At 32.6% G+C, this 17,836-nt stretch overlaps 2 protein-coding genes across 4 annotated transcripts; one reads left to right on the top strand and one right to left on the bottom strand.

The window, feature by feature from the left end:
• Positions 1-1,831: 1,831 nt before the first annotated feature.
• Positions 1,832-10,666, top strand: LOC129950338 (tumor necrosis factor alpha-induced protein 8-like protein). 3 transcript variants are annotated; one of them, XM_056062239.1, is made up of 5 exons: positions 1,832-2,058; positions 3,616-3,715; positions 3,959-4,113; positions 4,181-4,318; positions 9,013-10,666. In XM_056062239.1, exons 2-5 carry the CDS (start codon positions 3,652-3,654, stop codon positions 9,286-9,288), a joined length of 633 nt encoding a protein of 210 aa, XP_055918214.1. In that variant the 5' UTR covers positions 1,832-2,058; positions 3,616-3,651; the 3' UTR covers positions 9,289-10,666. The 3 variants fall into 3 exon arrangements, with proteins under 3 accessions (XP_055918214.1, XP_055918215.1, XP_055918216.1); XM_056062240.1 differs by lacking the exon at positions 3,616-3,715; XM_056062241.1 differs by lacking the exon at positions 3,616-3,715 and having other exon boundaries at positions 1,893-1,915.
• LOC129950339 (39S ribosomal protein L43, mitochondrial) lies at positions 10,656-16,510 on the bottom strand. The gene is made up of 3 exons (XM_056062242.1): positions 16,290-16,510; positions 16,133-16,239; positions 10,656-11,008 (listed from the first exon to the last, which is right to left on the bottom strand). Exons 1-3 carry the CDS (start codon positions 16,424-16,426, stop codon positions 10,698-10,700), a joined length of 555 nt encoding a protein of 184 aa, XP_055918217.1. The 5' UTR covers positions 16,427-16,510; the 3' UTR covers positions 10,656-10,697.
• Between the last annotated feature and the right edge of the window lie 1,326 nt (positions 16,511-17,836).

The following is a 17,836-nucleotide window of genomic DNA, read 5'->3' as shown; positions in this document are numbered from 1 at the left end:
AGCTCCGTACTGTCAGAAATATAAACAAATTTGGCCAGTTTATATTTCTACGAGTTCCTTAATTCCAAAATACATAAACAAAAGTTCTGACTTTTGCTGTGACAAATCTGAGAACAGAATTTTTATGATTCATTTGCTTTCTTAGGCTAGGGGCACACATGCAACTTTTAGTTTTGAAACAGTTTGGTTTCTAAACGGGGCACTATAGATTTAAATGAGTGTCCGTGCACATGCAGAAACCATTCAGTTACCCATTCGAGCAACTTTCTAGTTTGTGTTTTGACACAATTCAAGGTTCAAAACATAATAATGTATTTTGATATCTGGACCCCCAGATAGTAATATTAGGACTAACTGAAAACCGAAGTTTTCTGTAAATTTTGAATTAATTATGAAATACAATTTATAAACTTTATTATAAGAATAATGAACTCGTTACATCTACCGATCGTAAAATAGGAATCAGCTAATGTTGAACAATAGAAGTAAAATTGTTTCAATTGTAGCACTATTTTTTTTATAACTTTTTGTTATTGATTTCGGCTCAACTTTATTTAATTTCGAATTTCGACTCGCAGTTTATTTAATTTGATAGATATGTGCAAAATAATAACTATAGCAATTTTAGAGCGAGGAAACATTTATTTATATTTTAAATTAGTTTTCAAAGTTCACTTTTTTACATACAAAACACGCAGAAATGGTTGATTTTGAAATTTCTTCCCTGTTTTTTGTTCAGTGTTGCCATACTTGATTTTTTTATTTAAGATTTCTTTGATTTTAGTGCTGAAATGCAAAAACTACTTTGCAAATACCCAAACTCGCACCTACCCCAAATCCTATAGTGATCCCAAGCAGGGGGATTCAGTGGGGCAGCACATACCAAGCTATTGGTATGCCATGCTATCAATTCAAAACACTTGTCTTAGGCTCAAACAATGAAAAACAATAAAAGTAGGGTTAAGTCCGAAAAAGAAAATATTTTTCCTATGACTTAAAGGTGTTTTTTAGCCTTAATATTTAAAACATGTTCTATTGAGACCCCTACTCAACTATAAAAAATCGGAAGGAAATTCGTGTTGCGGTAATGGAAAGTGGTCCCAATTAAAGTCACAATTAAGATAACTCAGAGCTTAATCAAAAACAGATACAATTCACATTATCGTTTTACAATAACTAAGTAGGTTTGAAGAAAGGAACTGTAAGCTTCAAGAGTAATTTTGTCCTGCCACAGAAAATGAAAACAAAGTAAGCATTCTATTTTTTATCAAAAACTCGTTGTTTTCAGAAATGTTATTTAAAATAAAACATGAGTCAATTAATTTTAAAAACTTTGTTTGTAACAATAACAATAACAATAAACTCGTTTGTAGAGTCGGTTAAAGTTGGACAAAAGAAGTAAAGTTGTTTTAAGTGTAGTACTATGTTCTATAACTTATTGATATTGATTTCAATTATTTTGGCAAAAACTATTCTTCTCTATGTTTAAAATGAAACAAAAGAAATTTAAAGGCCTGATAAAATATGAGAAGCTTTTAGATAAAAGTGCTTTTAGTGTTTGTTTATGAAATCGGACATTAGTCAAATAATAAGACTTATTTTAACGTCATCATTTTATCACGCTCCCAACAAAATTAATATTATACCCTCTCAACGACCAAGCGCAAGTGAAATAAATGTCTAAAAAAGACTCCCACGTAAATACCGTGCCGTAAAGAAAAATAAGTCAGTTTTCTAAAGTGTAAGGCAACCTTTAACGTTGGCAGGTTATTAAATAATATTTTTGACATTTAAGCTTGGTATCACTGTTGTCAAACAAAACACAATAAAAAAAGAACATATCACAGATGCCATCGTTTTTCTTTTTGAGTGATAAAATAATATTTTTTACAAGAAATTTGTGTTTTTGTGTTTCGTAAGTGTAGTTTGTTTTCGTGTGAAGTGAAACAATTCATTTCATTTATCTGTCCAACGAAGTTTTGTTAAAAAATCTCATCTTTTATTAGAATATGTTTATATAGCATAATTCTTTAAAATAATATTTACACATTGACGGCGGTAAGTTGAAAAAGTTCTCGTTTTTAGCGAATACATTATGTATAAGGACAGGTAATTTAAGGAACTTGTCTAGGACAAATGGAGAGTCTAATGTTAGGAAAAATCGATAGTATACTTTAGGTTTTAAAGGTTTGTTTTATGAGAAAGTAATGAAATATTTTCTTATTCTTTTGGTAATCTTCACGTAATGTTTTCTTTTTCGACCTTAAACATAAAAGGCTAGACAGGAAGTGTAGGCAATGAACTTCCAAGACATATACGGACTATGTTTGGCAGAGAATTTTAATTTATTTGAATTGAGCAGTAAGTGTCGTCGTTTACTTAGCCAAATATTCACATTTCTTATCTTAAGAATGAAAATCGTTCTTATTCTTGATAACGATGTTTGGATATTAGTCATTCAAGTTCAAGTATTATTCTTTGATGTTTTAAGATTATATATCTATCTCCTCAAGTTGAATTCCCAACAGTGAGGAAAACTTATTTTTCCAATCGTATATACGTTTTTCCGTTTCGTTACTTACATCATTAAGTTTTGAAGTTTTAAAAAAAGCAACAAATATAAAAGGTATATTATAAATACTTATGACTGAAGGTCAGTTACTGTAACAATATCGCGAAGTTTTCTTTTTAATAGGCGTTAAATATCAAAAAATAAAGAAAAGTCATCATTTTTCTTTACTGTCTTTAATGACTAACTATTGGCATACAATTATATAGGTTTAATATTACGTTAAGTGTTAAGTTTGAATTTAGTATAATATAATGTTGATTAGCTAAGCGAAATTGAGATATACAGTTTATGAATTCACGGTTATTATAATATTTGAAAGGGGTTGAAAGAAGCCAAATGGGCTCAGTTCGTTGAGAAAAAAATTGAAGTCGTGTTGCAAAGCATTTTGGTATAAATATCTACATATCTGCTCGGGATCAATGATAAAACTTAAAGCAAAACCAACTCTTTACTCGCTTTTTGTTATCGTCTACTTTTAGTTTAAAAAAAATTACTTTTGGAGGTAATAAATAAGCAGTCTTCTCTGTTGGTATCATTTTGTTAAAGATATGTGTGGTTAGTCCCTTTATTTTAGTTATTTTATGTCTTTGAACTTTTGAACCATCAAGTTTATTAACTTCAAGCGTATGGATTCCATACAGTAACTGCACAAATCAAAATGATATTTTTAATTGGACTACAATTGCCTTCTAAAATTAATTTGATGCGCCTTTTTATATCCAGGCGTTTAAGACTGTTTTCTTAAAATTTTGTCTAGAACAATTTAAGTTGCATTGCATTTGGTATGCTTTCAAGTTAAATTACAAGCTTGTAAAAAAGATAAGCATTCTAATTTTTGTCTTTACAAGTTTATTAGGAAGCTAGTTTAGGGCCACCTAGATTTGATTTGATTCAATTATTACATACATATTATTTCTTACTGTGTAGCTTGATACTCAAATAACATAATTATATTGTGTATTTCTATAACCTCCTTTACCTTTTTTAAGACAAAAAACATACTCCAAAATACTAAAATATCTCATCTCCTAATTTCCTATCAGCTTTTTAAGTAATTAAAAACAATAAAACAATCAAACATGTCTACAAGTAATTTAAGGCAGTACTTCTTGCTATGGAGTGTGGATTACTGGAACTTAGAAGGTACTAGTTTTTGGACAAAAGAACATCGCTTTTTCTTTTCCTTTTTTGGGTTCTTAATTCTACTTTTTGATATTATTTACCATTTTAGTTTAGCTTTCGTTATTGAATGCAATTCAAACTGAGTTTTTTTTGCAACACCTTTCGTCTTATTATTTTGCATAGCAACACTTTTTTTATAATTTACTTTTGAATAAAATATGAAGTTATGGATTTAATTTTTTATTTTAATGTTTATATTCTCAGTTATGACGGAAAATAATTTTAAATCCAGAGATATTGGCCTACGGGCTCAGAAAAAAATTCTTTCCCGAATGGCAACAAAAAACATAGCAAAGGCGTATATTGATGGGACTACGGCGTCACTTCTTGACAATCTCTACAAGCTGTGCAAGATGCATGTAAATTAAATAACCATACATACATATTCCCTTACAAAAATAACATTTTTATTTGTTTCGATTATAGACCGGCAACAAGAAGGAAGCAGAGAAATTAATAAAAAATATTATCAAAATTGTTATAAAAATTGGGGTTTTACACAGAAATAACCAATTTAGTCCAGAAGAACAGCAAGCTGCAGAGCAATTCAAACGAAAATTTCAAGTGAGTCTATAAATAGTTAAAAATGTCGTTTGAAAATGCATATTCGTAATTTTTTAACACAGTTGGCTATTTTCATTTAGTATTGAAGTTTGTAATAAATCAAAAATCGACAAATTGGCAAAAGTGGCTCCAGGGCGGCAAAAAATAAAAACAGTAACAGTAACAGTAACAGTAACAGTAACAGTAACAGTAACAGTAACAGTAACAGTAACAGTAACAGTAACAGTAACAGTAACAGTAACAGTAACAGTAACAGTAACAGTAACAGTAACAGTAACAGTAACAGTAACAGTAACAGTAACAGTAACAGTAACAGTAACAGTAACAGTAACAGTAACAGTAACAGTAACAGTAACAGTAACAGTAACAGTAACAGTAACAGTAACAGTAACAGTAACAGTAACAGTAACAGTAACAGTAACAGTAACAGTAACAGTAACAGTAACAGTAACAGTAACAGTAACAGTAACAGTAACAGTAACAGTAACAGTAACAGTAACAGTAACAGTAACAGTAACAGTAACAGTAACAGTAACAGTAACAGTAACAGTAACAGTAACAGTAACAGTAACAGTAACAGTAACAGTAACAGTAACAGTAACAGTAACAGTAACAGTAACAGTAACAGTAACAGTAACAGTAACAGTAACAGTAACAGTAACAGTAACAGTAACAGTAACAGTAACAGTAACAGTAACAGTAACAGTAACAGTAACAGTAACAGTAACAGTAACAGTAACAGTAACAGGAACAGTAACAGTAACAGTAACAGTAACAGTAACAATAACAAAATACACAAAATAGTTGGTATGTTTGGTAAAAAAAAATTTATTGCAAATTTTCACAATTTCCCAAAGAAAAAAAAAACAAGTTTAATAACATTTTCAACTTATCGGACAAGCATTATCTTTCGTTGAGTTAATTTTGACATTTAAGTTATCTTATACTGGATATAGGGTATCTTAGATAAGTGGATTGTTAGGTATCTTGTTAAACGAATTGGATAGCTGTCAAAAAATAAAAACAGCTTTTAGCTGTTCACAAAAAGCAGAGGAACATTTAAGCTTTGAAGTTAAAATTGTTGTAGGATAAAACATTTAATGGACAATTCAACTGATTCGTCGGACCTAGCAAATTGGTCATCTACAAAACGTGAACAAAATAAGTCAATTTTGAAGTTTAAAAGAATAGATCATAACTACATTCTAAAATTCAAATGTACAGAACATCCTCAAATACAAATTCACCTAACATTTTATATCTTTTTGTTTACCAACAAATACAAAAAGCAGAAATCAATTTTCAAGTTTCCGGAAATTCAACCATGTGTTGAATCCGCTGTCAGATATCTTTATACCCAAGAAATTTTTGGATACCTTTGGATTCCTTTTTTGATATCTCAGCTGTTTCTGATCAGCTGCTATTTTACACATAAAACACTAACAAGCAGCCACTGAAAACGATAGACGAGACAAGACGATAGACAAAGTTACGTGCAGTAAATTATTGACGATATCGTTAATGATAATCGTTTTGACGACTATCGCTTTGAAAATTACAGAATGACTCCCCAGACTTAATCAGGGGTGTTACACATGTACTTTAATGTTTTGTAGAGGAGGCTTACAAGATAACATTTACATTTTTCAAGTGCTAAAGTGACAATTTTAGTTAACAGATTTTTTTCAGGACACTATTGTTTAGCAAGACATAGCCAAACTATTAAATTTGGACGTCTCCCTACATACTAATTAATATCTAAAATACAATAGTTTAGAGAGGTTTTGGGTGCATTTCATGCAGAAAGTTAGAAATTATGTTGAAACGTTGCTTCTTCCGTTCCTATTTCCATTTTTATAGATGGAAAAAACGCTACAAAAGTATAGATGCAAAAATCAGAAAATGATTGCTAGGAATACAAAACTGAATTCAATACCAACACATCTTTTTTGTGTATTTTCCAAGAGTTACTATCATTTTCAGTCTGCTTGCTCGTACTTTGGAGCTGATGCGAGAAGACCAAAAATTACTGTTTTGTGTGATCCTTTTGCAAATATTTTGATTAAAAAGGAGTCTACAGAAAAATACAAATTCAAGAGAGAAAAATGTCTGTTTCTTGAAATAAAAATAATTTCTCTAAAAATTAAATACACAAAGGTAACAAAATAAGTTGAAAAGGAGTTATATTGTGGTACATATTCACAAATAACACGCGTCAAAACATCTTCCCATTTCAATTCTGGAGAGATTCCATTAAATTAATAGATATGAAATGCTCATTATGTTTTTCAATTAGCCATAAGTTTAGCGAAAATGTTATTTTTACTGCTTTTGAGCTTTATGACCCCCTAGATCGTCTATTGGTTAAAAGTTGATGATTTGTGCGTCGCGATTGGAAAAAGCCAGGTTTTGCGATTCATATTATGTTATTGGTCCAGTTCTCAGTTAACAATAGCACTCTTAGCCACAAAGTGGGAACCACTAAAATACAAATTTTATTTGTATGTATAATAAATAAAAATTCATAATATAAGGGGTTCATCTAAAAACAAAATTATTGATTACCTTATACAACCTTCGTCAAGTGCAGTCGCATTTTCTTTTCGCTCCGCAGTTGCATTTTGCCACCTTTTCAGCGACCCCAAGTAAACAATTATCATACAAATAAAAAAAAACAATCAATATACTCGCAGCGCGTGTTAAATACTTACCCGACCCACTTTACTGCCTATCGCCGTTTCCCATTAGACCAGCATTTTTGTTCCTAAACATAAACCTAAACAAAAAACCATATTTTTTTTTCTTTTTTTGCTAAAACAATTAATTATGACGTGCGCGAATAAAATGTGTGTTATCGTTGACTCAAACGCAGAACTATTGAAGTGCAGTGGCTTTTGTGGCCACCTAGGTAGGTAGGTAGAAATGGCGATCTGAAGGCAACCTAGATTGAGATCAAATTAGCGCTGCAGTGCGCCGTTTTTATACCAAAAACTCGTTTGACCTTTGATTGAAAGGGATAGACTTATAGAGAAGCTTCATAGCGATTATGTTAGAGCCATTTTGTCGCATTGAGAAAAAAGATTAGGTCTTTAATCTTTGTCCAGATAGCTCAAAATATTTCATTCTTGTGTTTGCTAAAGCAGGACATTTGCAGAGGAAATGGATTATAGTTTCACTTTCTCTACGGCAAAAGGTGTTGTAAGAGATACCCAACTTCTCTGCATGAACTCCTATAGGCCAATGTCCGGTACAAACCCTGGCCTGGTTATGTCTTGCCTTGGCCTGCATAGAAAATCGTTTGTACGAGTGGGCCATATCTTCTTAGATATAATGCAGTTGGGTAAATTGCTACACCTTCGGTTTGATTCAATTTTGTAGATAGAAAAGATTTTACCCTTCATAGCACCAAGAGGAATGTTAACCATTTCCGCAAGTGAGCTATTCTTGAATTCTCTAAGTTTAGACATTGACGATGACGCACACACAATAACAATAAAGTTGATGTTATATACACTGATTACAGCAAAGCTTTTGATAAACTATCAATTAAGATAATTTATCTCAAACTAAGAGCCCTAGGCTTTCCATCTATATTTATGAACTGGATAAGCTCCAATCTTGCGAATAGAACTTATAGAGTCCTCTTCCGTTACTCAGTCTCCAGTCCTCTCTTCGTCTTATCTGTTAACGATGTCTGTCTTAAATTAAAAAAATCAGACATCCTTATTTTTGCGGATGGTATGAAAATTTTTAAGATTATCTCAACTCCATCTGATTCCTTACTTTTACAAAATGATCTTAATATCTTTTTTGTTTTTGTGAGAGATGGTCAAAGGAATTTTCCAACCCCTATGTAAGCGCTTTACATTTCCAGAGTCCGTCCTCATCTTGAATATGCATGCCAAGTATGGTCTACCTTTTATGAAAACCATTCGCTCGGAATTGAAAATGTTCAAAGACGTTTCGTTCGATTTGCCGTGGCTGTGATGATACATCCAACTTGACTCCTTATGCCGATCGACAAAAACTGTTAGGTTTGCAGCCCTTATATATTAGACGCTTTGATATATTATTTGCTCACCAATTGTTAATGAGCAATATAGATTCCCCGGCACTCCTGAGTGGTATTCATTTTAACACCAACCCTCGAAATCTGCGATCTGTTTCCCTTTTCTAAATTCCTCATCACCGCACTAATTACGGTCACTTTGATCCAATGTCCAGAATTCTTCGTCACTGCAACGCTGCTATGCTAGTCTTCGACTTTAACATTTCCAATTCCCATCTGAAAGATAACCATTACTTTTTCCCTTTTTGAATCCGAATTCCTCGTCCCTTTTAATTTTAAGTCTAATAAAACCAAAATTGTTAGTTCTTGTACATTAAAGAGCTTAAGTAATGTTAAGTTATACAAGCTATAAGCTGAATACATAAATAAAAAAAAAACTCTAACATGGAAAGTCATATCCCCTACGATCACCCCCTGGAATCGCCATTCCATAATAGTCTAAAAAAGTGTTTTGTTTTTTTTTCGAAAACGGAAATATCTTTTTTAAAACGGGTAAAGTTAGTGAAGTACGATATACGTTAGGTCAGTAAAGTTCGATATTAGAATTGCTTGTAATGAGAAAGCTTTTGTTGTAATAGAATATGATACCAGAGTTAACAACTAAATCACTTTTTTTCCATTTCAGAATACTCAACTCGCTGTGATTTCCTTCTATGAAGTGGACTATAGTTTTGATTTACCGTATTTACAAAAATCATTTGCAGATTCCCAAAATGCACTCAAATCAATTGTCCAGCCTCATTTAACCGACAAATCTATTAATCGCATCAACGAAGTATTTGAGTTTTTTAGTGATGCAAAACTCTTGGAGAGCGCATTTAAACCAGACTCGCCATACCGTGAAGTAATGGGTCACATTGTTGCCGATATAAACCAAGCAATGGAAACTGGTGACATTTAATAATAATAAATCAATCTGGTGCTTAAAATCATCCCAGAATTTGGATGACACACATAACATGAAAAAAACGTCCCATTTTCTCAATGTCGAATTTCAACACAAAAGTGAGAACAGAGTAGCAAGTTAAAATGTCTTGTCTTAATTATTAGTGCAGTGTATTTTGTTACTTTATTTGTTAGTACATTTATAGAATATTTATGTTTTTCTATATTATAGAAAAAAAACTACGAAAAACTTTTTTGTACCAAAAATGATAAAAAAACAACAATCTATAATGAAAAATAAGCATATCGCTCCGCATCACATTTTTACTACTCTTCGACTATTTAACGAACAACTATATCACTTTAGGAGGTTATACCTAGTTTCAAACTTTAACGAAACTTTTTTAATAAAACTAAAATAAAATAATGAACAAAAATATTCAAAAACACTTAATGCGGACCAAATGGTTAAAAAATAAAATGAACCTACAAATCAATTATTTGTATGCTTTGATATTATATTTAAAAATAATTTGATATTAAACCACGAAGTTCATACTACTATTTGTATGGACAATATTTTAACTAGTACTACATACTTGGAATGATATTTGAAAAAAGACCCACGCTTACATTCCTTATATTTATATTTAGCCTGATTCTGCTTTTCTAACAATACAAAATTTGTGGTTAGATGATTTCTTAAAATTTGTTTATTCATTGGTTCTAATTTGATACTTTTGTTTCCAAAAAAAGAATTCTTTAATCGTTTTTTATGGATGGATAGCAGAATAAGGCTTATTAAGTTATGCATATGCCATTTTTCTACTGGATGCTAAAACTAACTTGCCTACCGAAGAAAACATATCCAAGTGACAATAAATGGCACAAACTATTATTATTATTATTGTACAATTGTATTTTATATATATTTTTTAAACTATTATTATTATTGCCAATATACACAGATTACTATGTTAAGTTACGTATTGAATTGCATATTTATTTTTGAGGAAGGCATTCCTACATGTATGCCCGTTTAAAAAATAGGTGTTGTTTTAATATTAACACGTTCGAATTTCGAAAGAAAAGAAGACACGTTTATGTATTTTAGTTTTTTCTTTGAATATCGATATGCAGCGTCGTCGTGCACGTGCCTGAAGAGACAAATATTAGCTTTGCAATATTTGTTTTTTACTTTCTTCTTCTTCGAATTTGGCGTACAATTGATGTTCGAATTATTATATGTTGTGCTGCACTCAGTCTATGTTTAATAAATTGTTAAAATTAGCCTCTAGTTATGTACTTAATTGAAAGCAACACACATACAAAATATTATCTCCAGTTGTTGGAGTTTTTTCTAAATAAATACACAAAATCAAATATAATTAAAATTGTTTTAATTTATTTATATTTTTGGTAACTTTATTCTGCGCGATTGTCTTTTAATGAATCGCGTTCTTTTCTAAATATTTCTAATAATTTTTCACTTGCGGATTGTTCGATATCAAGGGGTTGCGAGGCTTCAGCATTTGGATACTTGAGCAAATTGGAGTCTGGAGTTTTAAGCAAGAACGGAGACCATGGGCCTTGAATTGACGGTACATCTGTGTGCCACATCTTTCTAAGGCGCAATGAACTGGAGGATCCGTTTTGTAATTTTAGCATTTGAATCCATTTGGATACATCGTCCTTGGTTGAATTCCTGCAATTAAGCCACTCACGGTCCCCATTTACTGAAAAGAATACGCAGATAATTAAATTAGATTTTTCTCGTAACAAAGATTTTATGATTGAATAAACTGACGTGTGTTTTTCTGGGATCATGTTATCAAAATGCAAACAAATAAGTTTTCATTAAATCCACTATCAAGAATAATGTGACAAGTTTTGAGTTTTACAGGTTCTATTAAACAAATAGTAACCAAATCATGTTCACATAAGGATTACAGTGATGATCCCAATTAATCGCTCTCTCTATTATCTTCTAAGATAATTTAGAGAGGATCTGAGACAAGAAAAAAGTAAATACAATTTATTAAAAACTAAAATAATTATATGTGGTTTAAACTCTTTGTTCAAAGGCGCATCATTCCAATATTTAATATTTATCACAGCTCCAGTCTTAATAATAAAATTAAATTAAATTTATATTACGGCGATGACGAACCGAATTACGCTGTAAGGTAAATAGAACCACTCAACCTAGGAGACGCAGATCAACAATTCCGCCTACCTGACCTATACGAAGTGAAGATAGCTATATCTAAACTACGCCAACTACAGAGGCATCAGTCTCCTTAACATTGCTTATATGATCCTTTCTGCCGTACTATATGGACGTTTGAAGCCGTTCGTCAACAACCTGATAGGTCCTTATCAGTGTTGTTTCAGACTAGGAAAGTCCACTATCGACCAAATATTCACAATACAGCAGATCTTGGAAAAAACCCAGGAGCGTCAAATTCGATACTCACCAACTCTTTATCGATTTTAAAGCCGCGTATGACAGCATCCATAGGGAAGAACTCTACAGGGCAATGTCTAATTTTGGCATTCCTGTCAAACTTGTCCGTTTGTGCAGAATGAGGATGGAGAATGCACGCTGCTCTATTAAGGTCGGAAAAGATCTCACCGATGCATTTGATGTCAAAAAAGGGTTTAGACAAGGCGATTCACTGTCATGCAACTTCTTCAACATTGTTCTGGAAAGAATTGTGCAAAACTGAACCGTCAACACTAGAGGCGAAATCTTCCAAAGGTCGATTTAATTACTCGGATACGCAGATGATATTGACATAATTGGAAGATCAAACCGTGATGTCAGTAGAGAGTTTTTGTACATTGCGACGGAAGTGAAGAAGATCGGTTTAGTGGTCAATGAGGGCAAGACCAAGTATATGCTGTCATCAAAAAAGGACATTGAACAACGACATCTTGGACAAAACGTTACCATGGACAGCTATAACTTTGAAGTAGTTAAGGACTTTGTCTACCTAGGCACGGCTATTAACACAGAATAACGAAGAATAACTTGCAAATCGCTGCTTCTTTGGACTTAGAAGGCAAGTCATCTCTCGAGCATCTAAAATCACCATCTATAAGACACTCATCATCCCGATTCTCATTTATGGCGCTGAGGCCTGGACCATGTCAAAGATAGATGAGAGCGTCTTAGGATGCTTCGAGAGAAAAATTCTTCGGGTGATTTTTGGTTCGGTACGCATAGATGGAGAATGGAGGCAAAGATATAACGACGAACTGTACGGGCTGTACAGCGACACTGACCTAGTTAGCAGAATTAAAGTCCAATGGCTTATATGGCTAGGTCATGTAGAGCGAATAGTGAAGACCTCAACCAACTTGGCGTAAGAAACTGGAAACAGCTAAGTAGGGAACGAGCTGGCTGGAGACGCATGTTGGTTGAGGTCCAGGTCCGCCCCGGACTGTAGCGCCACCTTAAGTAAGTACGTAATAATAAATAATAATTATGCAATCAGTAAATTATGACCACCCAGCATTTCAGACCATTGTTTCATATATGCAAATTTGTCTTGCCAAAACAAAAACAGTCAAATAAACTTCTTCGAGAACCGTTTGGCAATAGACAAAGCCAACTGCGATGGTGGCAATGACTTCTTCTAAGTGATCACTAAGCTTTTTGGATAGTGACATGGAGACCCAGGTCGAATTTAGGGTGGGAGGGCCCTCAATAAAGACTTCGGACAATTTATGTTCAAATTCCAACTAATAAACACTATTAAACATTTTTTCCTTTGATATGTATTTTTGTTTGCTCTTTTACCTTTATCTAATGCCTACAGTACTTTGTACATACAATATGATTATTTTATTATATTAATCTTAAATAACAGAAATCATTGATCTATATTTGCTCACTCCAATCAGGCGTAAAATATCAAAATCTCAAATGGCCCTGATAAGAAGCACTTCCAATTCATTACCCATCTTGAGGGAGTACCCCAATCGGTTAATGGCTGAGTGGGTGGTACTTGCCCGCAACCTCGGAGGTTGGGTATTCGATTCCGTGTCTCGACAATTTTTTTGTATAAATTATATAACTTTAAGCTGTATATGAAGAATCGGTGTTCTTCAATTCTTGGAAAAAGCAATTATTATTGACTTATTGGTAAATTGTCCATCGGCTGTTCAATTCTTTGATTTGCAGAATTTGTACACGTTTTTCAAAGCCAGTACAGAGCTCCGAATTCTGATTAAGAAATTATCGGAGAAGAAAAGCTATCAGTGTTTAGTCTTGAAAAAGCTAGCGGCACTCGTTGGTTTTGTCGAGCTGAAGCTACGAAAGCCTTAGTTAACGGCTATTCGGAAATCGAAGAAGCTCTAACCAGAATATCTTCCAATAAAGAGCAAAAAGACATCGTGAGGAATGAAGCAACGCACCTTCTACAGAAGATAAGTGGTCCCGAAACCGCTTTGTTTGCATTATTTTGGAACGATATCTTGGAGCGATTCAACACTACACACAAGATATTTCAAGACCCGAAAATCGTTCTTGAATCGGCAATGCGTGCACAAGAATCATTGAAAGCATTCGTAGAATCCAAACGAAATGATTTTGATAAACACGAGGAAGCAGCCAAAAAAATATCCCATACTGATGAATATGTACAACCAAGCACCCATACCAGAACGAGAAATGTGAGGTTGAATCCGCTCGATTACGGGAAAGCACAAGAAGTAAATCTGTCAAACAAGGATAAATACAAAGTATCCGCTCTTCATCCCAGTGATTGGCGAGCTATCCATTTCTCTTACTGAAAGATTGCATGTCTATGAAGCTGTACGTTCGAGATTTGGATTCCTGAATCACATCGAGAAGATGGAACTGAGGCATTGGTGAAAGTGTATCCGGATGATTTAGAGCCTAGTCTTGGATGAGTTGGTTCAATTTGTGTCTTTAATTGACTCATACAAAAAGGAAAAGGACTATGTAACAAATCAATCGCCGTAACCTTTTTACTACCAAATTCTCGAAAATCTAAATTTCAGGTCTACATTCAAAAACCTCAAAATTGCATTGAGAATGTATTTTGTTTTGATGGTAAGAAATTGCACTGGAGAGCGCTCATTTTCAAAAATGAAAATTATAAAAAATAAGCTTCGAATCACGATGGAACAAAACGGTCTATCGAAGCTTTCTTGTGAGAACTGGATTTCAACGATATCATCAACGATTTTTAGGCGAAATAAACTCGAAAGATTCCGATCGTTAACCCTAAAATTTAATTTTAAATAATTCTTTTTTCTGTTTATGTTTATAAGTGTTTGTTCAATACTAAAGCTATCTACTTGGTTTCACAATAAATTATTTATTGAAAAACTCGAGTGAAAAAAATTTGGGGAAAGGGGGCATTCGCTTTTTTATTGCCCCTCTTGACCTCTAAATCCGGCCCTATGGAGACCAGTTATGTTGCAACCTTAATTCTTAAGTTTAGCCAAAATGGGAATAAATCTATCACTTAAGCAAAAATCATGACTTGCTTCAAGCTTTAAAAAGGTTATTATCAAAGATGTAAGTTTCCGTTCTTATAAGAACAACTCCAATGAAGAAAACTGGAACAAGTTTAAACAAGCTAGAAATACCTGGAACAGTCATAATGCTCAAGGAATCAAATTCTTGCACGATTAGAAAAGCAATAAAAATGATAAATAAGTTCCAAAAATAGTAAAACGTCAACTTGGGTTCCTCCGCTTATTTCCAATTAAACTTCTTTTGTTAGCACAATTGATTAAGCTAATGGGCTTACAGCACAAAGGTGCTGTTAATTCGTCGATTTAAGAAACTACCATTCACTGATATCTACAAAATTAACTTGTGGATCCCAAAGCACCCTTTTATCTCCCACATTGACCACTTTTCCCACAACTCTTCACATTTGTTTTTTGTTTTCAGATAGACATTATTGTCCTTAAGATTTTTAAACTATTCAACAAGTATTTGTATGAAGTACGATAACTTTGGCGACACGATAAAATAACGGTTTTTGGTAGAGGGGCTCGTTTAAGCGGGAGGGGCAATACTTACAATTATAAATCAATTATTTTTAAAACTTTGTCTAACATTAATTTTGGAGTAGAATTCTGCTTTTGAAAAAGGTATAATTTTTAATGGTAGGTTTTGCCGTTGTTTTTTAGATATTTTGTTTAGATTTTAAGTTAATTTTTATAAAATTTTAGTATTCTGGGTAAATTTCGTATTGATCCCCTCTGTCGAAAATACTTTTGGCCTAACTTTATTATCTTGGATAAATTAAAAAAAAGAAAATAGCACAATAGTCAGTTGCATTTCTTACCTCAACCGTACGTATTCATCAGTTTACACTTGAGGCCAGATTCGGGCGTACTGTTAAGTACAGAGATCCTTTTTTGAGGTACTACACGAATGTGGAAGGCTTAACCATACTAAATATTTCTGACTCATAGCACTGTGCAGACATTGAAAACCAAAGTAAGGTAATTCTTTTAAATTTGTCCTATAGCTGTTTGTACCGACTTCAATATAGGGGTATTCAAAACATCTTGAGTGCGCTCTCAATATAAAAAACTATTCAAAGCCAATAAGAATATAAAGACATACTTTTATTGTTGGTATCTAGGTTAGATTGAATCTAATATGAAAATGCAATCCCAGTTTTATAATAGATTGATAAATTAAATAAAGCCGTTTAGAAAAGTAAGTAACATCTACATTGGGTCAGTTATTTTTTTGTTTGGAACTGCCTTATGAAGATCTTATGTAATCTAACTTTTAAGATAGCAAGTGACTAGAAATTCCTGGGACATCGAAACATTTTAAAAGTACACATTCATTTACTTACAATATTCCCCAACGATAACTGGTGTTCGATGACGTCTTGGTTTAACGTAAACTACAATTCCGGGGTTTTCCTTTGCAAAATCAATCAAATCTTCTTCCAGAAATTCCCTTTAAAGACAGTTTTAGAGTTGAAACATATTTATTTTAATATTAGTTACCTCATGCCTTTACTTGAACCATTATTTTTACAGAACTTTAATGTTATTCTTTGTAACTGGCATACATAGCGTCCAACACCGTTTTGTAAAGGTGCTCTTGGGAAGCCAGATTTCATAAATAAATGACTATTGGACATAGTTTTTAGTTTTTATGTTTGCAAATAGAAATAAAACGACGAGCCTACTCCAAGTTAAACTTGGAATTGGTTGTTAAATAATTGACAATTTGACATTTCTTGAACACAGGGATGGCTGTTGCGATAAGAGTTTTTGGATACGTTCAGTTCGTTTGAATAAAAAATGGGTGTGTTCAACTACAGTTCAGTTCACATATCTTTGAAGATTGAATAATTACACTTATTGATTGATTAACGTATTTAAATTCTGTAAATAAAATGATTGGGCTTCTTTTTATTTTATACAAATGTGCAAATATTTTAAAGTGTTCCAAGCAGAAGGATTGCACTGTGTTGGTACGTTGTCGTACTATCCATTAAAAAAAAAAACTCGATACAAAAAGGTAGGGTTAAATCGGAAAAAGAAAACATTTTGGTATGAACTAATGGCGTTTCGTTTTCTTAATACTTTAAACCTGTTCTATTAAGACCTCTAGGTCAACGGTGATGGAACGTCGTCCCTAAATTGTAAAACAAGTGAATAATATTTCTTCTTTACTTGGGGTCTCCATTGAACATTTCCGATGACAGAACTATTGGCCTGTCATTAGATAATCCAATAGACACCAACAATCCAACATCCAGTCCATGATCCGGTCATCGAAATTTGGATTTTTCGAGCGGATCAAAATCCTGTCATCAAATTTGACGTTCGTGTTGTATGTAGTGGTGAGCGATCATTTTCCAGTCTTTTTGAAATTAAAATTTCATTTCGTTTAAACTGTCGTCGAGTGACTAAATTCATTTATTCAAAGTTATCTTTACTAGGCACAGAACAGTTTCAAAGCTGTCGACCGACATAATACAAAAATTCTTATAGTCTGCACCGTCCTCCCATAGTAAGTCCTTGAGTAGGTGCACTTCCAAATCATGACGTTCCCTTACTTCGAGAAATGGATTCACCCAAAACCTGTGTTTTATTTTATCCTTTTTAATAATTAGCTGATGTAGTTTTTCCAGCTTCTTAACCAGCATTAATTTTTTTAAGGGCTAATTTTTGTTTACTGAAATTCATTCTTTGTTATATAATTTGTTTGAAATTTAATTTTGTAAAAAAACAATAATTAGGATTAGTTTTTGTTTTTAATATGTTGCATTTTTACGTTTTGGTATTTTTTTTTAAAAGAATATCATTCAAATTTGCTTTTAGTTGTGATTGCAATATCTTTCTTACGTTTCTTAGATATCTTTCCGAATAAAGAATTTTAAGTTCCTTTTAATTATCATTTTAATCTTATGTTAAAAACACTGTGTACTTAATTATAGCTACTTTTTTCATTATTTTTTAGTTGGCTTAAAATATTTTCCGTTTTTTTCTTAGTTATTAGCTTTGTTAGGTTTTTTGATTGATTTCATTACACTTTAATGTAG

The sequence above is a fragment of the Eupeodes corollae genome, chromosome 3 (assembly GCF_945859685.1).
Source record: "Eupeodes corollae chromosome 3, idEupCoro1.1, whole genome shotgun sequence".
Lineage (NCBI taxonomy): Eukaryota > Metazoa > Arthropoda > Insecta > Diptera > Syrphidae > Eupeodes > Eupeodes corollae.
The sequence above is the reverse complement of the archived record's forward strand: the minus strand, read 5'-3'. Positions and strand labels throughout refer to the sequence as shown.

What these genes read in the sequence shown, in the direction of transcription:
- LOC129950338 (XM_056062239.1), top strand. Translation starts at nt 3,652, where the DNA reads ATGTCTACAAGTAATTTAAGGCAGTACTTCTTGCTATGGAGTGTGGAT. An exon ending in GGATTACTGGAACTTAGAAG is followed by an intron (nt 3,716 to 3,958) that starts GTACTAGTTTTT and finishes TTATATTCTCAG; the next exon opens with TTATGACGGAAAATAATTTT. An exon ending in ACAAGCTGTGCAAGATGCAT is followed by an intron (nt 4,114 to 4,180) that starts GTAAATTAAATA and finishes TTTCGATTATAG; the next exon opens with ACCGGCAACAAGAAGGAAGC.
- LOC129950339 (XM_056062242.1), bottom strand. Translation starts at nt 16,426, where the DNA reads ATGTCCAATAGTCATTTATTTATGAAATCTGGCTTCCCAAGAGCACCT. An exon ending in GGTTCAAGTAAAGGCATGAG is followed by an intron (nt 16,240 to 16,289) that starts GTAACTAATATT and finishes CTGTCTTTAAAG; the next exon opens with GGAATTTCTGGAAGAAGATT. An exon ending in AGTTATCGTTGGGGAATATT is followed by an intron (nt 11,009 to 16,132) that starts GTAAGTAAATGA and finishes TATTCTTTTCAG; the next exon opens with TAAATGGGGACCGTGAGTGG.